Genomic DNA, 22,107 nt, shown 5'->3' with positions numbered 1-22,107 from the left:
CAAAAATATCTGCGAAATATACCTCGGCATTTGGCGTTTCAGGCTAATTTATTGCTGTCGTAACTCCAAACTGATGGTGAAAAATGCAATATTTAGTATTGGGAAGATCGAAATGTTGTTTGTGTGAAATATTCTTAGGTGATTTTACGAAAGAAAATGCAGTTTCTGCCATTGTAAAATAGAATGTTTGTGACGTTAAAATGCAAATTTATGTCGTCTGAAACACAGTATTGTAATGAGCTTTCTTTTTCCATGAAAACATTGGCATCACCATCTTACCAAAAACATTTCTCCTCGAGAGCGACAAAGCATTCCTGGTTGGATGCTGGAATGTTCTTTTGCTAGGTGGGCTTTATTTGATGAGACATACAAATTCAATTTGCGGCGGGTACTTAGCTGGACACGCAAAAGTTGGCAATAAAAAGAGTTGATACCGCTTCTTTTATTAAAAAAAAAACTAATATATATAAATATTGTCTCGTTTTCTTACTCCGAAAGATAGAAAAATTGCTTTATTGCATTTTGCCTCTCAAGCACTTCCCATGCTCTCAGAAGAAGAACGTAATTCTTGTAGCGTTGTCGTAGGCTCAGCGGAATAGAACACCATGGACCTAATGAATCCTGATAAGCGATCATCCCGGTATACAAAGCACAAATATCACCCTTTATCACATATTTTTCCAGAACTCCCTAAGTCACCGGTAGACACTTTCGTTCTTGAATTTATACCTGCTTGCAATTTTTTTTTGCTGTCGTAGGAAGCCGTTATTCCAGCCTTCAAATCCAAAGTGATTCTTATACTTTCTAAGGACGTTTTATTTTTCCCAGAGTAGAGAACTTTAGGTAGAGAAGCGATTAAGAAATAGATGTTGGAGTAAATTTAGGATTCATGCAATCCTTCAACTTGTTCTTCAAATGATGCCAGCGGAATGTTCTTCTTCGAAGGGAGAGATGGCGATAATTAGAACACCATTCTTGGGAACAAAACGCTGCCTTCGATTCCCCGCACAGATATGAGTTTTCCGAAAAATGAAGACCATATTATGGAAACGATGGAAAATGCATCTTCTGAGGAGGTGGTGATCAAAAATTCACCGCTTTAGTGTGTGACCGAGCTGTGTTGCCATTACTTCAAGTTATCATTATTTGACTGCAAACACAAGAGATTGAGTTTCAATGTCGGTTGGCTCATTTTTTACAGATCCAAAAACGTTTTTAACACTGCATCCTCTTCAAAAAGGACAAAACGAAAAAAACATTTTAAGTGCTACGATTCTCCGCGTGTAGCGAAGCTTTCAGAAATTATTTTCAGTGTCATGTACGGAAGTGAAGTTTTTTGTGTGTTCCAGTTCAACGAACAAACTGAGATTCGCATTTGAAGACTGCTTTGGATGTCTTCGTTGAAACATAAATGTTTTCCAATTGTTTTCGAGAAATATTCGTCAAGGGGCATGCTAAATTTGGAAATTTGGTTGGGAAAGATAAGTACTTTTTTACTTGTGTACATTTGTAGTTTTGTACTTATGTAATTAAAGAATTGAGAAAGATAAGTACTTTTTCGCATTGCTGGAACACATCAAAAATGAAATTGTGCGATTACTGGATATACAAAATGTTTTTTTAGAGTAAAGAGGTAGGAGTCATTTATTGGTAACTGCCAGCATAAACTATTCATGATGACATGATCCAAAAATAGAGAAATCAGTGCAATTGTTCATTTTAAATTTGTAGATTTCAAAGCTGGTACCATACAATGATATATAACATCCCCGAGAGAACATTCTATTCCTGTTTCACAAGCACCGTGTTATGTGTGGGGCGCCGTGGAAACGCTCGCGCGTAATTCGTATTGTATATGATGTGGTTAGGTAAGAGAGAGCCACGTTGCTTCGAAGCGTCACTCTGATCACTGCTAGGCATCGCGATGCTTCAATACTTAAATGTGAAAAATGTAAACCGCACAAAACTATCCGGACGCCGAGTTCAAACTGAGCCACTTCCTTTTCAGGCATCCGAAGAAGGCGGAATACATACTGCATTTTTTTGGCAGCTCTTAGCTGCAGAGGGGAATGAACCCTGATTGTTCCCGGAGGCCTGATACCGGAATCCCTTATCGGCGGACTGGTTTGCTATCAAATTCGAAAGTGTTCCCCGCCATTGTATAACGGTGATATGTGCGTGCACATCATTGCGACCATTCACTTTGACGAGTGCCGTTTGTGGTGGTGGTGTTCGCGGCGGCGAATATCGTCTCCATGGAAGGGCTTCGATGCATTCCTCCGGGCATTCTATTGAAGTAAAAAAAAAAATTTGCGCAATGGTAATATGTCGCCCCTCTTTTTCTGAAGAAATCATCCCGACATGCAGCGCGCGAAGTCGAAACTGACAGCTGATGAGACGTATCCTCTTGCTGCGACGTAGGAAGTCACGGTTGACTCAAAATGGGTTCACTATACACCACAGCAGCGCTCCTCCTTGCTTTATGTGACGACCTTTACCGAGACAATTAAAGCTCTCAATGAAAGTTTCTCTTAACTGAAAGGTCGCAGGTTTCGTATTTTTCTGGGCGTTTTGTTCGACAAGCCACTCGGCGTTATTTACCGAGACATAAGAAAATAAAGCTGGTGTTTATCTCTCCCATTTCCCTTTCATTTTTATGACGTTGCTATCGCGGAGCTATCGCGTCACAAAGCAGGAGCGAGGCTCTGGCGCGGTCTCGAGCATAAACGGTTTGCGCTAGGGGGCCCTAGCGCTCTCACGCCGGCACCGTTTGCGTTTACGACGTCAAGCCCACGTTGACCACCGAGTTTTGACAACGGTCCTGAGGTCCAGGGGATTGCCTTGTACTTTTAATATTTGACAATGACGAAACGAGAAATGTTTACAATACTCGAGGGTCTTAGCGGCCTCGCGCACCAAACACCAAGACCACTGCTCGCGGCCCGCGAGCAAAATCCCTTCAGAAGTGAAAATGTCGGCTTGATATATCGTCCTAGCCGTTCCGCCCGGCACGGCGTCGCTCAGGCTCGCGTCTTTCATCTGGCGAGAACGACCATTTCGTATTCTTATTTTCACACGAAAGTTCCGTGAAATAAACACGCTCTCACCGGCACCAGCGCCGAGTAGTCCTAGTCGCCAAGGCTTGACCCGGTCGTCCGAAGACAAACACAACAAGGGTAGAGCTGCGGCTACGGTAGAGCACAGCGGCTTGCGGCGTAGACAATAGCCCAAGGTCCGATCGGTCGAATAAGAACTGCAGTAAGTACCCTGGATATTTCACTGCCACTACAGTTCGAACTGGGCGCGGTAACTCTTCACCCAGCGCATAGCAACATCCGCGTGCGACAACGGAAGACAGAAAGCCAAGGCGGGTTGCTTAATCACCCGAAGGGAATCTTCCATCTTTTGCCAATTTCATAACCCTTTGAGAAGCACGTGAGCACAACGTCGTGGATTACTGACTTCGCTAACTGCGCACCGGCGCTTTTTCAAACCGAGATTGAAAACATGATGGCTGGCTGAAGCCCTAGAAAACCAGCAAATGCAAAGTCTGCCTCGCAATGTATAAAACCTGTAGTCTGTGTTTTTTTAACAAGATTACCTCACGAAAAGTTTCTTTTTACGATTACTTCACAGACTCAAGAATTAAAAACTGCGTATTTGAGGAAACTTTTGATAGATGCTTCTCCAATAGGCTCTTGCGTTTACATCATCTGGGACGTTACAAACCGTAGTACCCAAATGCGTACGCAGGGTCTTCCCCAATTTTCACGTTTCCGGGGTTTTCTTTCCTAATAAACAACAACTGGTATTTGCGAGAATGGCTTATTTAGATTCTTCGCACCGTCAACTTCTTTTTAAACTTTAAAGTCCCTTTAATGTTTCTGTTCAGATCCGTGAGAGCATTCGAATTACAAAAATTGTTGAAATTCAGGTAATCTTCCACTATTGCTCTGCATTCTTGCGCCGCTTGCTACAATGTGTGCTCCTTACAGTCGCATTTCGCTATCGCTAGCCAGATACCTTTAGGTATTTTACTGCTTTACAGTGTTTGATTTCTTCGAACCAATAAATACTTTTTGTCAATATAGCGCTTTGTTTCTTTTCCCAAATGATGTTACTTTTTATCATGACACAAATGATGCAAATTTATTTTGCAAATAGTTCTCTGCAGACGCAAGACCAGTGCTGAGTCGCTCTGTTGGGCTTTTTTACTCGAACTTCTAACGCTTTTATGCGGGCTTTTGTGTTTACTCTTCTGAATTAATTATAGATTAAATGCATATGTGATTCTACTAGATCATTTTTTGAAGTTTCTATATTTTCAATTTCGAATTCGTGATTTCTTGTTTTTTAAAATCGGTTTCGACCAAATATTTCGATTTCCGCTGTACGGGGCATTAGAAGGCATTACAGGGTTTATTAATTTCGCTCTTTCTATTTGCATTTTCTATATTTATTTTCGGTCATTTTAATTTACTGCGCTTTTAAACAAATTGTGTGGGGTGCATACTTTTGATTTAATGAACTGATTTTTATGTAAACTTCATTGTTTTCTGTTTGTATTATTTTTTATAGTTGTATTCTACCAATGTCGCTATGTACGATAATATCAGGATGGAATGTGTTAATTCCGGTTATTCATTTTTGTGGAAATGCCGGGGTTTCACAGCTTGCTCATTTTCAATGTTTTATTTGTATTTCCGGCGCCCTTGTACGAACTCTTTTAGATAAGTCTTCTTTACCCAACTTGATTTCGTATCATCAAGGTTTCAAATTTTCTATGTTTAATGTTTCCCATTTTTCTGTTTTTCAAAGTATTGTTTGGCAAGACATTAATATAATGTTTGTGGGAATGCAAGACATTAAAAAGTCCTCGCGTGATGGGTGTTACTTGGTGAAGAATGCTAAGTACTAAAAAACAGTCGCGCTGCGAGTCCCTAGATTAGCCCGAAAGTTTGCGCAAGAGCTCGGGCTCGTCATAGCAGTACGCTATCCAGCGCCCTTTCCGACGCGTCTGGAACTTGTCTGCCCCGAGTCGCAGTTTAAACTCAAACGTGCAGATACGGCACATGTCAGTGACAAGCACGAGGGCCGTTTATCTTATCGTGCGCCTCGCGATATTGCTGATGCGCTTGGTGGCGTGATGCCTACGCCGTCGACAGCAAACGGCACCCTGTTGTCTTTTCTTCCGACATCACACCCTTCAACGTAATCTTAAGTTTTCTCTTTCACGTCGTGTAGGAACTATTACATGACGTCTAACTAGCCTTGATCGATACGAAAAATCCTAGTGTCCGGCTTTCTGAGATGACCGCGAAGAGCTCTCCCTTTCGGCCTTTCCGCGGTTCAGCTTCCGCCGCATTGCATTGGAGACAGGGATTGTCGGCATGACATAAAATATCTGACGTTCCGTGTTCAGCAATTAGGCAGCTTTAAGACCCCTGGCAGTGCTGCAGTGACATGTCTGGCCTGATGAACACTTTTGTTGCCCTAAATGTTGATATATCTCAGAGGGTCGAACCGCCTTGGCCACTTTTTTACTCGCGCCTGCGATAGACTAGATAAAAACTAACAAATTCATTCGTAATCCTAATATTGTGTTTCCTTGTGTTTAAGAAATATCATCCCAATATGTCATAAATAGTTATCTTTGGGTTTTCTAGCGGTGCTTTCAAAGTCGTCACAGCTTTTTTTAGAGGGAGTGTCACAAATATAACACGAAGCTCACAAGCAAGCGCCGTTTCTGTTATTTGGCTCCCAGAATTCAGCTATGTACGAGACCTCAAATTCTGGTCACGGGACCAATCAGCTCATTACCTGAGCTTGTTTTCTTAGGTCGGTTATCAAGTACGATAATTGAGGACGCGTAAGATTGCGTTGAGGCAGCCATCCCCGTTTTTTCGTGCCACAAAGACTTCACGTTTGTTGGGACAGCTGAAGCCAATACACCGCATCTTAGTTTAGAAAACTGTGGGCATCTGTGGCGTCTTCTCTCTATATGGTGTAAAGAGTGAAAGGTGTAAAAGTGTGAAAGGAACTGAGATAGGCAGTGAGCGCGGCAAACAAAAAAGGAGGCAGTCACACCGGTGCGTGAAACTACGACGGGAGAGCAAAAATCAAGCCACCGAGGAGTCAAAATGTGTCAAGTTCGATAGCTATTCCTGAAACGTTGCAGGTAGTGGAGCGTCGCCCAACCTAATGTAATGCCTTCATTGCTTATTTTATGTCTCACCTGGTCCTGCCGCATCATTGTGCCACATTCTGAGCATAAATTGTAATTTGTCCTACGTCCATTTTCCATAGCTAAGTTTGGAGTGATGAACTCTACGGCGTCGTAAACGGAAAGTTCACGATAATGTACTATTGAAGATACTGAATAAATTTGAGGCCCTAAACAACGGGGACCAGAAGAAACAGGTAGACACAGACAAGTGACGCCTTGTCTGTGTCTGCCTGTTTCTTCTGGTCCCGGTTGTTTAGCGCCTCAAATTTATTCAGTATGTTCAACCAACTAGCCCTGATTAAGCTTTTGTTACTATTGAAGAGCCCACCTAACTGGCATGCAACACCCACGTATGGTACCCTTAGGTCAGGGGTTAATGACGTTGTGGTTACAAATTTCTGCGCTGCAACACTTGAACTCTGTTTTCAATACTACCGGTGAAAATGGTGACAACTTGTTCGCGCCCAACGTCAAAAAATAAGAAATTGCTTTGAGTATCGGCCACTTTTTTTTTCATTATTACTTCTCACTGCAATCAATATGCAGAGACAAGCGAAGTGGAGCTGTTACTTCGCTGTAACACGCTTCTCCTTACGTGCACTGGAGAAGAAGCAAATACCGCTTCATCAAAGAAGGCCGCCAATTTTATTTTTTGCGAAGAACCACTCCTGAATATGTTGAGTGAACGAACAAAATCATCCTGGGACATATAGCAAACCTCTCTTTTCAGAAAAGCTGGCATAAATGTTGGGGTGAATCCGTAGATGCTATTTTATACCAAGTGGGAATTTCAGCAAACCTAGGACACGAGTGTGCGGAGTTCTTCTTCCGGCGGAATACTCAAAGCAGAAAACTCTTCCTTAGCTTGGCGCAAAATTTCGGGGTCAGTAAACAGGTCAAGTATAGTTAATGCCATGATCTTTGCCGCCCTTAACGTAGGAGCCTGCGACTCAGCGGCCCCGGCCCAGTCGGTGAACTCCCTGGTGTGGTTCATTGGCCCTCTAGCAGCTGCTGTATCTCCCAAGCCGAACATTGGGTGCACGGTGGGAATGCGGTGCGACACGTTGCCACAATCAGTCGATGCGCCCGCCGGTGGCATGTTCTGTACGAAGTCGTCCACGAAGGAAACGCCTGCAGTAAAAAAAGATGCAGAAAAACTTGCAGCCGTTCCTTGTAAGCCTTCTGCTTATGACCAGAAGGGGAGGTAGCATTCGCCCCAAGTTGTTAATAAGCTTTTATTTTAAAGTAAATGACAAAACATAGTATTCATTCACCAGCTGTGTGTGTATAAATAGGTAAAATCTTCATGCTCAATTATTTTTCTTTTTCATACGTCATATCTCAACGTTGAGTGTGACATTAGCTTACGTTACAATTAAATGGTTTTATTGTTACAGAAAACAAATGCTGGACGAAAATAGGCGAAGTAAACTTCATGACGGAGACGGTCTGGATATTCCACAGTGCAATGTCAAATCTTTATTCCAAAACATAGCTATCCCAGGACGATTTTTTCGAAATGCAATGATACCCACCTAGTGAATGGGCGTGCTTCCGGTAAGTCTTGGCAATGGTGGCATTGTGAATAACGTGCATATACGTCCCCATCGTCTCGATGGTAACAGTGCATCCAGTTGCCTCAGCAGCGCCGTGGAAGCATGCTTCGACTTTTCCCAGCGCCTCTATGAGCTCCTCGGTGGATGGCGACCGCACAAAGAAGCGCATCTCAGTCGCCTCAGGAATGATGTTGGGATACTTGCCACCTTCGGTAATCACGCCTGTGAAAGACAAAGGGATATCATGCACATCTTAACCACGAGTTTTGTACTTCTGCGTTTCGCAGTTTTTAAAGTATTTTTTTCATTAAAATTTTTAATGAGGTGCCATGACGCGCACCCATTTAGAACGCTCGTGTGACTTGTGAAGCGCATTCATCTACAACAGTTTTTTTACTGTACCTGCGGACGTTTGCTGTAATGCGTAGGTGTACCTGCTCATGGGTACAGACTTGAGTGCATTTTTATGCCTCTCTAGGCGTGTTCCTGGCAACCTTTATCTAAATGCGCAGATTCATTTTCAGAAAAATTATGTGCGTTTTGTTATGCTTGAGTGCAATTAAAGCGTTGTCTTCAGGGTGTCTTTTCGAACTAGCAACCATCTGTGATGTCATCACTTGAAACACTTACTGCTGCTATGGCGGCATTGTTAATTGTCGGGTTTCCGGGGGCGTAATTTGGTGTTCCTTGTGTTGAAACTTAGGGCATCGGTCAAATTTCATCACTCCGGACAGTGATGCCTGAGAGGTCTTTTTTTGGTAGAGGGCGTTTTTGCGTAATACGGAACTCCTGGCATGGGGAAACGATTGGCGTAAGAGTGTCAGCGGAGAATTAGTGCATGCTTGGGTGGTGGACGAAAGTATTAACCTGATCGGGATGGGTGCGCGTGTGCGTAATCCGTTTCCTTGCGCATTTCTATAATCGCTCTTTGAGGAGGCCATCGGGAATAACGGTTGATCTCTTGAGCCGTACCGAGAGAGCTTCTAACCAAATAACCACCCGCTGAGGACGTCGGTACAGAACTTCCAATTGTTGTTTGGCGTTTAGAAAAGTTGAAAAATGTTGACCTACCAGCGGCGCACAATGAAAAAACAATGCGCACCAGCGCGCGTGCTATCTCTGATGTGGCACCTACTAATTTCTGCGAAATTCTTTTAATTAGAGGAACCACCTTCGGACATGAAGTTTTGATTAATTTAACCATTCGGTGGCTCCTCTTTTTTTCGTAATACGTATACCGTATGGGAAACAAATGGCGCCTAATTCGTGTTAAAGTCGTGCGATTCACTCAGTTCGTTTATTCGCCCCGATACAATGCTAGAGCTTTCTCGAACGAAGAGGCGGTAACACGATCACTCGGCGGCTCGCCGGCAAGAAAATAACAAAAATAAAACCTCCGCCACTCCGGTTACGTCGAAGCTTCCAGTACTTTCGAGGAGGTGCGCGTGGCCTTGCCAGCGCTAAAGTGCACCGACGATTGTAGAAGGGAGAAAGAGGGAAGTTATTCAGTGACGGTGGAGGGCGCGTTGTGTGTTGTGCCCTCCCTCTCCGCTCCGGTGCGTTTATAAAAAGAGAAACCGCGCCTAAGCAAAGCAGCAACGTTGGAAGTCCGGATGTGACAACAGCACCTGCCAGTTTGTGCATCACACCATCGGCGACCCGCGCCCTGGAGGACTCCATCGTACTTCCTGGCCTCGAATCACCGTGAACGTCTCGGACGGCCTGGCCTACAGCGAAGCCAGGCTTCCCAGGTAGCCGAATCGCCTCCGACCGTGATTGTCTCGGACGGCCTGGCCTACAACGAAGCCACGCTTCCAGGTAGCCGAATCGCCTCCGACAGCAGTGCATCATCCAGCCCGGTCGACGAATATTTTGGGACTCTGTCTCTCATATGCATTGAACTGTTCATTTTTAGATGCGACGCTCAGAGCATCTCTTGTCGGCGGCCCTGTCCTTCCTGCGTGCATCCGTTGTTGTCCGCGTGCGTCCGTTGTTGTCCGCAGCCACACTCCCCCTCTCCTCTCCGATAGCGAACACTCTCGCGAGGGGCAATGGATTGGATTCGATTGGCTTGGCTTGGCTTGGCTTGACTTCACTTGGATTGGATTGGATTTGGATTGGATTGAATTAAAGTGGATTGTGTTGGATTGTGTTGCGTCATAGCCACGGCACTCGCTCCGCGGTCTCCTCTCCTTCGGTGGCGCTGCGCATATGACCGGTGTGCCGCTCTCCGGCGGCCTTTCGGTCGACGGTTGCTCTCCGCTTGCGCTTGAACCCCTCTCAGCGTCACATCACACCAGGGTTCCCGCGAGGGGAGGGGGGCGTAATTTTTTGTTAACTGCTCCGCTTCATAATATTCATTTGCTAACGCTCCTGTTTGTATCATTTTTCTAATATTGAACTGTTTCTTGATCTAGAGAATTCGATCTAAGTTGTCTGTCACTATTCATTCATTACCTCGTGCTTGTACAGTATTTTGGCTGTATAAATATAAGTGTTTGGGCTGTATTTTTTTCAACGATCTTAGTCATTCTTGCCGCTCTGGTCAGCGAAAGCCGCACATCAGATGGCCACCCCCTTCGCCACCTATGAACTGTGGATTCTGTGGGGTTTGTTGGCTCGCTTGAGTTGACTCCCCATATCTTCTGACAGTGCACCCTATTTAAGGAAACCGGTGACACTGCTACAAGAGCAAACAGGAAGGGCACATCGCGGCAAACTGTAAACAGATGGTTGCTTTCGCTAAGATCTGAGAAACCGAAAAGGACATGCGGTGGCTTGAGCCCTACACGCAGGAGATAAGCGTGAACGGCGAGAAGTGCAGTGCACTCTGAGACTACGCAGCAAATAGGGACGTAGTCAATTAGTCACATGTTTCTCCAAACAATTTCACAGGAGAGTGCGCACGGATAAGGCAAGTTGCAGAAGAGCAGAGCATTTGCTTGCCGATTGCTTGGGTTGCCATTGAAGGCGGTTAGAGCATTGAAGGTGGTTAGCATTCCAAATCATCCCCTAGTAATGTAATCAAATCCCACTGTGTAGTGGCGAACTAAAAAATTGTCTACGCTTGCCACAACAATTCTCTTTTCGCTCATATCCTTTCCACACACAAGTACCATTTATCATCCGTTACTACCCAGTATCTCATCATTTATAAATTGGCCACCACAGCTCGACTGCACACGAAATCTAGCTTGCTCAGATCCGCATATTAAAACCTGTTGCGTCTTGCGAACGATACTTTGCTTTCCCGTAGACAGGAGATATCAGTGAAATGCGTTAAGAGCCTTTTCTAGGTCCTTTGCAACATTGTATGGGGTCTTCTGTTCATTCCCATCTGGCCAGGTCAAAATCTCGTCGGTATACATGCCAAATTGAATGCTTCCTACATGCTGTACATTGTTCTACATTGAGCTCACCATAATATTAAAAAGCATTGGCGATAAAATGCCTTTTTGCGGTTCTTCAGTATGGTTCACGAATGTGTTAGTATTTGGCTTCGCATATGTGAGCTACACAGTGCTGCTCTGCAAAAACCGTTTTACGATGTTGATCATCCGTTTTTACGGGCTAAGCTATCCCCAGGTCCTTGATCATGAACTCATGCGACATGGTGTAAATGGTCTTGCGGGTCCAGCGCTACAATAATACTCGTGACCATTGGCGTGCTTCCTCGCAGTCTCTCAAGTAGTCCTCGCATAAGGTAAGGGTGGTCGTCAGAATCGAGATTGCGTGGAGAGTGCGCGAGAGTGCAAATCTCGCTATTTCTACGTTCAAACTACCGGTACCCAACGCCTCACGCTATACGCCATTACCGCGCAACGTCCATCCTCTTCCGGGAATCGGCTGCTCGCACCTTGCCCACTCTCCCTGCCTAGGCTTTCTGTACCGGGAGGGTTCGCGGCTAATGTAGGTTTCTCCGAATGCATGAAATTATTCAGCACACCTCCATGTAGTAAAGGTCTGCGCAACAGAAAGTTCTCGAATAAATATTCTGCACGTGCAGGGTTGGGTAATTATTTCCTGTAGGACGAGGAGTGTCAGTACTGCCGGACAGTAATGTCTTTGCGCAGTATGAATCGCACGAAAATGCGGCTTTACTGATATTCTAAGGTGGGACAACCTACTCAATGCAATAACTTCAATGTAATCGCGCCGTTCATTTAAAGTTGTAGAAAGCAAAAAATGGGGCTGTTTAAATGCGAGGAGGAAATTTTGGGCGGATGGTCTTGGCATGTGTGCTGCATCCCTTGTTCTTACAACACGTACACCATAATTATATTTCATGTTATGGCTGGGCTTGTGCAGAATTTGTAATTGTCGTCAATCTTTTTTGGTCGTACAGGCTACGTATATGCCGGGAGAATTTCGATATGATTGGAATATTAATTAGCATATGACGGGTGGTTGAATGAGGGCCGGTCATTCTTACTCTCTCCTTCGCTAATGCTTTTCACTAAACCCTAAAAGCAGGAACAGGCACGTCCCGGGACATCGTCATGCGAAAGTCTAAGGGATAAAGGTTAAGGGAAGGAGTTGACAGTATACATATATAAACAATACGTGCGCACCATGAATCCTTGAAGACGGTTTCATTTGTTGTCGGAGAAGGCCGATGTTGTTGTAGGCCGCTACGGCAGCGTCAAGAGCATTCAGGCCTTCCCAAGGTGAAGCTCCAGCGTGTGCGGTCTTGCCCTTGAAGCGCACCGCCAACTGCGACCGATAAAATAAAGGCATACATTATTGCGGGTAAAATTATTACTAAAAATACCTCCTAAATATATCGAAGATGACCAGCTGGTGGAGGTGGTTGGAGGACAACCAAGCGTACGAGGCAGCAGGAATGCTAGCATTCTCGGCTGCCAGCGAGTTAGGAGTTCATTAAAATTGTTGGTTCTTGCTTATGCAGCAGCTCTTTCTCACACACTAAATTGACAATGCGTGCAGAGCGGGGGACAATGAGTAGCTTGAAACAGAAATGTTTCCGTCTGTTCATTGCAATTTCATCTTCCGCTCCTAATTCACTGCGGAACACATACTATCTTTTTCAAGTATACTCACGTTTTCTTTATTGAAGCACAGCGCTTAGCACAAATCGAACATACTCCAGTTTCCCCTAACAACGTGTACCAAATTTATCTAATGCTCAGTAAAATACCCTAAATAGTGATAAAGTAACAAGAAACCTAGGCACGCGCTTTCATCCTGAATTTTTAGATGGTTTCCTTGAGTCAACACATTGACATTTGTACGACTTAGGAGTAACAATGAGACGAAATATGACACGTGTTTAAAAAGCTTCCAAAATAAAGAAGTAACAACCGAGTTCTTCAAGGTTGTTCCCACTTAATGTTTGGAAGACCGCTTCGTTATTAGTTGAAAATTCGGCTACAAAGTTTTTTTTTTTCTGTGGAACCAACCTTTGACCCTCACAGTTCAATGCCGAAATTCTTTTAAGTTATTTTTCGTGCAGACGTTTTATACATTCCAGCAAAATTTTGAAACGGAAAAGTTCAGAAATGTATTTCTACCCCTTAACGGGGCGTTGCAACAATTGGCTGCCGTTCCTTAGCCATCAGAAATAGAATATTTGGCAAGGCCCTGAAACGCCGCCGTTTTTTTGCCTTGAACATTCCCTACAACTCATGAGAACCCTACAACGCATGAGAATGGCATCAGAAAAACATGACCGTTGCTGATTTCACCACGTCACAGAGATGGAATGGCGATAATCCTTTTGTCAAAAATTAAAAACTGCTTTCCCCTCAGCTTTTCATGCAGCAGGTCTATGTGCTTCGTCGGCGTAGGGTTGCCATTACAGCATGAAGCGGTCACTACGAAGGAAAATACGGAGAACTGAGCGTTCTTCGTAGCTCATATGAAAATATTGCCGCTTCACCACACGAGCATATGTCAGGTGAGCGGTGTTGAGCGTTAATTTTGTCATGACGAAGCATCGAAGGTTTGAATTTCGATTTTCGGTCTAGCTCAACTTGGAAGCGAATTCTGTGTGTGTGTGGGGGGGGGGGTATTTCTCCGTGCGTGCGTGCGTGTGCGCGGGTGTTTGGGTGTGTTTGTGTGAGTTTTTAAGTGTGTGTGTGTGAGTGCGTGCGCGTGTGCGTGTGAGTTCGAGCGCGTGTGCGTGTGAGTGCGTGTGTGCATGTATGTGCGTGTGCGTGAGCATGTGCGTGCGTGTGCGTGTGCGTTTAATGTGTGTGTGTGTGGGTGTTTGTGTGTGTGTTTGTGATGCGTGTTTGTCTGCTTGTGTTTGCGTGTGCGTGCGTGTTTCTGGGCATGTGTGTGTGCGTGCGCGCACGTGTGTGTGCACGCGCGTGCCTCTGTATATGTGTGTGTGTGTGTGGTGTGCGTGTGTGTGAGTGTGTGTGCGGTGTGTGTCCGTTTGCTTGTGTGTGCGCGTGCTGGTACGCATGCCTGCACGTGTGTCTGTGCGTAGGGGGGTGTCAGAAATTCAACGGCCATACGCTTACCGGCGGGTTGGGGCCCAGAAGGGCACAGCGAGATCTCGGGTATTGTGACCCATTGTATTTTTCCTCTTTTTAAACGCACAGCTTCGCCCACCTTCGTAACACTTTATTACACAAATGCAAACCTCTAAGACTGAACGATGCTTTGACGCCCATTATATCTTTATCCAAACAAGATTTTAAATATTCTTTATATCTTAAAATGAGAAAGATGGGCCATAATGTAAATTTTATAATATTTTACTACCAGGAAGCGAAGCAGAAGGCAAGGATTTTTTTTTATTTCAAATTAGACGCGCGTCCGCTCGCGTCGCTGCAAATCTCCTGGAAGTAATCTGTTACCCCTGCCATGTTACCTAGTCTCCTGTGTCACCCGCGCTTCTCTAACTTTCCCCGTCTAAGCCCGTCCCCCACAATAAATATTTGAGGCGTTCAATTTTACTGCGTTTTCACTGCTGCGTCCACTGCTCGGACTGTGGGGACATAGCGCTTGCGTCAAGAGCGCGAGCCTCCGTCGCTATAAAATTCAAACTCTTATTTTCATTCTGTGTTTAATATTTTCTTCTAAAACCGTTTCTTTCTATAAATTGGTATTGCGAAATTTGAGCACGTAACGACCCATAATTTATACAACACTAAACACATTCGTTGCATGTTATTCAAAAGAGTATTTTCGCGCACAGAAATGGGACATATTCCTAGATTTAAAGGAGTGAAAATGTTTTAAGTGCGAATGCACTTTATAAGCGACCCCAAACCTTCCACCGCCGGCAGCGGCGGCGGCGTCCGCAGTCCTCCTCTCTATATAAAAGAAAAACAGAATCCGGCGCCAGGTTTCGATCTGAGGACTTTGCGGCCGCAGCGCGACGCTCTACCGACTAAGCCACGGACGCGACGCTGATATCAGTGTTAGTAACGCGCCTTATATCTTTAACGCATTCAAACTACGTCGTCAGCGGCGTGCGTTGGCGACTCAGCGGCGTTATAGCGGCTTGATAACTGCGTGGTGTACACGTGATACTACAAACCCGATGGAAGAGATGGAAGAGAAGGCGGCGAGGTGGTGGGCTGCGGGGGCCGAGCGCAAGCGCCGCAAGCGGGCGGACAACCGTGCATTCGCACTTTCACATTCTCCCCTCGGGGAAATGCGGGGGAATTTTTTCCTATTTGAACGTCTAAATCCTTGTTTACTTTAATACTTCGGCGAGCGGCACAGCCAAGGACCATACACACAAACAAATTTTTTTTCTATTCAGCAACCAATGAAATAATATCACTTTAGCAGTTAGTAGAGCTAGTTCGTGCTCATGAAGTAAACCACCACAAAAACGGAAAGAGCCGAAGATGCAGAAAACAAACTCGCGTTCACTGTCAAAACTCGCTAATGCAAGGCTGCGAAATTTGCTCTGCATGCATCTATATCAGGGTACCCTTTATTTTACGGCCATTGGAGGAAATCATAAACGTGGTATAAACAACCCACTCCGTGAAATTAACCACGTGGGGATACCTTTTCTTAAAACACAGAAAACCCTCTGAGACCGCCAGCACTTAACAAAGAAACAAAATAAATTCTGCAGCACATTTTGTGGCAATATTCCCGTATATTTTTTCTGACATAGTGCACCTTTCTTATTCAAAGTCACCGACTAATATCTTGCCAATTTCCGGATATAGCCTGTTTGTCGCTGCGAAAATTCCTGAAATTTTGTTAGCACTAAACGCACTCGGCCCCCTAACTTCAAAAGAAATTGCTGAAAGCATAATGAATCCCTCCGCGTACACACCCGGGCACGTGCGCTCTTACCGCACGGAATCCGTCAGGAAACACAATTTTTAACGCTCAAATGTACCATAAAATTGTAATAAAATGGGTGATTTGTGCTCAATGAAGTGCACTTAGCCCAAAAACACGTTCACTGTGTTTGTCAAAGCGAGAAGGGAGAGGAATGCCTTAGGTGAAGAGGTTAAAGAGAGTAGCGGAAGTCTAGTCCGTCGAACAATCGTCAGTCGAAGTATTGTAAACGAATCAATGAAGGAAGACACAAAGCAAGCATGATAAGACTTTTCTGGCTCTTCGTGGTAAAGCAAACGCCCACCGTTTCTCTTTTTTTCCAAGGACGATAAGGCACTGGAACGTTCTTTCGTACGACGTGGTCAACGCGTCATCCTTTGATTCTTTTTTGGCGACGCTCGGCTCTAATCCTTGAACACAGAACTCAATCGGCATGTCTTATTTGAAACCCGACAACTGCTGCACTCTGGTTTCGTACATATGAGTGTCGTTGGGCCATTCAATAATATGAATTCAGACGTGTTGGTGTTTGTCTCTGGTTTTTTTTCTATGCCTGGATTTCTCCTGATCATGTATGCCTTGTGTTGACGCCATTGAGAGAATTTTTGGCCTATACATGACGTTATTGCCTTTTTTTGTTCTACATAACGTGCAACTAGTGCTATGCCTGTCCTATTCCTTTTTCCAGTGTGCACTTGGTAATTTACATGCCCAATCATACTGTAGCAAACTTGTTCCTCGCACATTACAGAATTCCGTAATATTTGTTTTTTTTTGTTCTTGTTGCTGTTCTTTGAATACTCTGCATATTAGTGTTATGTGTCTAATTTATCTCTTGTTCCTCTTCTGTGCTCTCAGTTTGCAAAATGCATCATTTCACTGCTTTGTACGCTCCTGAATTGGCAGCCAAAAGTCTGCTGGCATTATTGACCAAATAAACAAATAAACAAATAAATGAGGCAGGTGGCCCATTTTAACACCAGACAACGGAATTGGGCATAAGCGTTCAAGCGGGGTGTGTGCGCCGGCATAACACGCTCCTCCTTCACCGTATGTATTCATAGTGAAGGGATTACGCTCAAGTAAATAACGGAAGCACTGCACTACAGATATCGCCAAACTCAGTTGGACGTCGCCTTCGTTCAACGAAATGCAGAGACAGGACTATATAGGAGAGAATAAGATAGCCTACAGAAAAGAGATTCTTGCAATAGAAACTGTGTAACAAACAACAAAAAGTAAGAGAGCTTCGCCTAATGCTTGGAGTTGCAGCGAAAAAAAACACATCACGAACGCTGGTCTGGCATTGGGCTGTGCCTGGTAAATAACTCTCGACAGGTGAGCTGAAGCTACACGGAAACTCGTTGTGAAAGGCGATAGACGCGGCGATAGACGCGGCGATGTTTGTCTTTTCTTTGGAAAGACCCGGCAGTATTGTGCACTAAACGCATGAATTCACACTGCGTTGATTACGAATGCTTGCAAACGTTTCTTATAGAGCACTTTTTATGTTGGCGAATGTGTATTAGATGTAGCGTTACAGACAGTCTGACCGTTTTTCTTAAGAGGCCGTATAGAAGAGCTTGAGGCATCGGCAAGGGCTGACGATTACGATGGTTCCTAAGGCGAAGTAGGAGCGCAGCCCGATCCTCACTTTTCTGCAACAGCGCATAACTGCGGCGTCTCGTGAAATTATCGAGTTATCACCAACGCACGAGAGCCTGCGCTATCCTGTGAGTTGTCTCATAGCGACTGGCCACCTGGCAGCATGCATCGGGCCGCCTCGGTATACCGCTTTACACCTCACACACTCGCATTACATTCATCCACCCATTTCCTGTCCATTCTATGTACGACGGCCTCTTCTTTCGTGCGGTAATCTAATAGTACGTCACAGCCAGAGGGCATACCTCTCGACTCCTCGGTTTACCGCCCGCCTCCTCTCCTGACACTTTCGCCACACTTTCATTCGTTACTTTCCTGCTCGATCTATCGCGTATATTTTAGGTGTCCTCTGGATGCGCCGGTTGCCCAAGGCTGACGCCATGGGCCAAATTGAAACCACCAGAGCGGGCGCTTAAATGCTGCGCCATAAAAAAATTATGACACAGAACATTTAGACCGCCTATGGTACCAATGACTCAGATGTCACCTAAAATCCAAAATCTTCACTATTAATCGGGTACCGCTCTCGCTACGAGGCGGCTCACATAAAAGTATCGCTTAAACGAAGACACCAAACAAAGCAACAAAAACCGCCTTATGGCTCAAGGGGGTTGGAAAGCCAGAACGCTTGCAAGCTGGGCTAGCCGAAGTTGTCGAGACACTGAGAGTCGAGCCCACTTGGATCATTCGATGGAGAATAACCTACAGATACCTCATCGAGATGCACATTTCCGTAAGGTGAATTCGTTCACCACTTATTAAACAACTACGCTAGAATTATTCGGGGGCCAAACCGCTGTATCAATAATGGCATTTCCGCCGTGTTTGCACGAGAAACGGCAACGAGGAAAACGTACTCCGATGCCCTAAGTCTCATCTTATACATTGCATTTCCTTCTGTCCCTTTCATAATATTTTCCAGCACATAAACTGGCTGGCAGAGCTAAGTCTAAAGGGCAGGTAATTGTTAAACAAATAACTTCTTGAATTAATTCGTACAAGTGACAAAAGTGTGCGAAAGGTTAAGAGCCGTTTCGAAATGGTATAGCTGTCAAAACTGAGTTATCAGTGTATTTACGTTGGTTTAACAATCGGGTGTCATGAACAGACTTAACTATAAGCACCGCCTCAATCACACTTTTGTTTCGGGGGGGCGGGGGGGGGGGGGAGGGGGAGGAAATGTCGGAGGGTGGTGGGACGCCTTTTGTCCGTGTTTGCAATTTATTAGTACATCATGGGTGATGTGCGACAAAAGTGCCACATTAGTTGTTTCCGTTCTTTCTACTTTTTCTGTGTAGAATACATGCTGAAATTTTATGTCAAATTGGCACCAACCCTGTTTGGACCAGCGCAGCCAATTATCATCTGAGGAGCATATTTTTGGTATTCAGAATTTGTTTGAAACTGCCTGGTTAAAAAAAATTTAAATGTCAGAATTGGTATCGAGCTTCTGGGATGACTATGGTTATCTAATTGATTTTCTTTTTTTTTCCTTTGGGGTAAAATTACTACTTTCTTAGATCAGCGCAATCTGTATTTTTTATACTGTGAAATATGAACAGCTGCTGAGGGGTTTGGATACAAATGCACATCACTGTTTTAAAGGCGCGCATATCTCGATTTCTCGTTTCAGTTCACCGTTCGGTAGAATATGTTGTAAATGTGACGGTTAGTGCTGTGAGCAGAACACATACGCAATGGCAAACACGCAAGCACGCACTCATGCAAACGCGCACTCAACCATAGAAGAGCAATAACCGCAGGCTCTTGCACCAAGTGGTTCATCCGAGCATCCGAATGCATATATTGTAAAGCCAATATTCTCAGATAAACTGTGTCAGTAATTTCATTCTCTTGTTGTGTACATGTAATTTGATTGCCAAACCCAAGAAATAAATTATTGCACCGAAAACTACACTACGCAACCTCGGGCGCTCTTTGCGGGGTGACCAGTTTTGACCTTGAAAGATAGAGGTATACCACAACCCCTTGCGCAAGCGCCCGGAGCCGAACAGCGACCCGATGGCGGGGACAGATAGGCGGCAGGAGAGACATAACCTCACTATTCGATGAAATCAGCGCGAACCTAAAGCGGACAGCAAGTACCGCCGCTGGTCGAAAAACTGAAGTTGAATATCAAGAAGGCTGAATATAAACACTTAACAGCACACATTAAAAAGCAGCAGACATGAGCAAAAGAAGTTTATCAAAGCCATAGTAATAGGGTAACTAGATAGATAATGGCAGCAATCAAGGTCCTCGCAGACATGCAATCTCTTTGGCATTAAGACACACCTTTGCATGCCTGACACACTTGTCTACTCTTTCTTCAATGTGGAATGCTTCCAAAATTTCGCGGGGCGTTTGTTCACGGTTGCTAAATAAAATGTCAGTGCAGAAACGTCATGTTTACATCCGCGACACTTAGTACAATTTTAAGAAAGGTGAAATGGGGGGGGGGGGAGCTTTTAATGGCAGTTCATGCACTCTCAAACGCAAGTCGATACAATTTAGGTTTCAATTCCATTTTCTTTGTTTAGGTTCGACTGGTTTCACCCAACAATGTGTCTTTCCAACTAACCCAGCTTGCAACCGTACTGGAGTGAGATAGGCGAGGAGGTTGCGTACACGTTCGTGGAACTCGTGTCGCCACCTGGCGTAGCGCCCGGCACCGAGCAGATGTCATACGGTTTTGGAAACACATGTCGCCGCCTGGCGGATGAAGGCGAGGAGGAAGCCGCCGCAGGGATAATTGCGCGCCGCAAAGAAAGCACAGGAAGTTACGTGTGGCGCAGAGCCGTGTGCTACGGAGGAAGACGATCATCCATCTGTGGTCGCACGTACAGCGGCGAGGGTTAAAAGACGCCGTGAATTGAAAAAATAAACCGACGCACCTCTACAAAGTGAATCACGAAGAGTGGGCGAAGCACTTGGGATCATTCTTACCGCAAACCACAAGTGAGAGTGCTTACTGCTGCTAAAAGGATTTAAAATCCAATCTAATTCATCTCAATTCAATATTCCAATCTAAATCCAATCTAATTCATCTCAATTCAATATTCCAATCTAAATCCAATCTAATTCAATGCTCCTTACGCATGAGGTGCACGGCACTCCACGAGCTTCCACTCTCCCCTCTCTCTGTAAAGTTTTGTGAACCTTTTGTTCGCAGATGTTTCGATTTACACGGTGCTTTGCGTCTGTCTCTTTTTCCCTCCCCCTCCGTCTCTCTCTCTCTCTCTCTTTCTAACCTCTTGTGAACCTTTTATTTGGTCCTTGTTTACATTTTTTCAGTGTTTTGTTTACAGATGTTTAAATTTACACGTTGCTTTGCTCTGAGCACGGACGCTGGGCGCCGGAAAAGTCTCGGTCTCGAGGTGCTGCGCTCCTAAAAAGACGATGAATAAGCAGCGCATTCATTATAAACAAGTCTCAACAGCATACAAAATCACACTTCGACCCCAGTTCGACTATGGGCCTAGCCGGGGCAGTAAAGCTTTCGCTATACACTACGGTTAATCAATCATAAACCACAGCAATTTCTTTGTTACGATGGATATCCTTCGACGTGCCTTCCTTTATAGATTTTTACTGACCCATTTAAGATGCTTCCACAAAAGCCTCAAGTTATTTCTGATTTATGTGCTTTCATTGGGACAACAGTGTACCCGGTTTACCGCTGTTCTTTTTTTTTTTTTTTGCTAGGACAAGTTGACCTAAGGAAGAGTTGATGCTACGCCGTCTATTGACATAGACAGCCGTCCATACCGTCTACCCTGAGTATTTAAAAAGCCCGGGTTGTCAAGCAGAGAATGATTTAAAAAATGACGAGTTCTTGAATCCGCCTCACCTGTTTTGACGCCGAAAACCCAACCAGTAGAACATCCTTCGGTGACGGATGCGACATAATGGCCGCGTCTATTCCATTGAGAGCCCCCTTCTGGATGAGAAGCTCCTTGCCGCAAAAGCTTTCTTCAGCCGGAGTACCAAGCACGATTACCTGCAAAAACAAAGTGTGAGCATTATTTTGAAAGTAGTACATTTGCTGTGCAGGGTAACGTAACACCCCAGAGGAGCATAATGCAAATAGACATTTCCTACATTGACTAACTTGCTTTTTTAATTTGAAATTTCCGTTTGGAGGCGCAGCAATATTATCTGTTCATTACGGTCGATTCACTTGAGAGAGGTCCATGGATTTCAAGTAATTCATAATCACTACAAGTACGGCTTGCACCAACACTTTTTCAGAGTGGATGGACACAGCAAAGACGCATTGCTACGCCGGCACTTCATTATTACCTTCTGAATATTTAACTCTTATTCGCAGGAGTTTGGCTGAACAGTGTTGAGAGCTTTGGATAGCCCGATCTGCACGGG

The 22,107-nt window shown here is 44.7% G+C and overlaps 1 protein-coding gene across 1 annotated transcript in view; it reads right to left on the bottom strand.

Annotated features, from left to right (window-relative positions):
• Positions 1-6,991: 6,991 nt before the first annotated feature.
• The window catches only part of LOC144148759 (peptidase M20 domain-containing protein 2-like), a 44,778-nt gene continuing 29,662 nt past the window's right edge, over positions 6,992-22,107 (bottom strand). The window contains exons 5-8 of the mRNA XM_077680274.1: positions 21,578-21,727; positions 12,354-12,495; positions 7,762-8,004; positions 6,992-7,357 (exon numbers count right to left, since the gene is read on the bottom strand). Of these exons, the coding sequence (XP_077536400.1) occupies positions 7,026-7,357; positions 7,762-8,004; positions 12,354-12,495; positions 21,578-21,727 (867 nt within the window). The 3' untranslated portion in view covers positions 6,992-7,025. The remainder of the gene's footprint in view (positions 7,358-7,761; positions 8,005-12,353; positions 12,496-21,577; positions 21,728-22,107) is intronic.

Source organism: Haemaphysalis longicornis, unplaced genomic scaffold (genome assembly GCF_048455015.1).
Source record: "Haemaphysalis longicornis isolate Haplotype H1 unplaced genomic scaffold, Haemaphysalis longicornis Haplotype H1 scaffold_8, whole genome shotgun sequence".
In the NCBI taxonomy this organism is placed as follows: Eukaryota; Metazoa; Arthropoda; class Arachnida; order Ixodida; family Ixodidae; genus Haemaphysalis; species Haemaphysalis longicornis.
The sequence above is the reverse complement of the archived record's forward strand: the minus strand, read 5'-3'. Positions and strand labels throughout refer to the sequence as shown.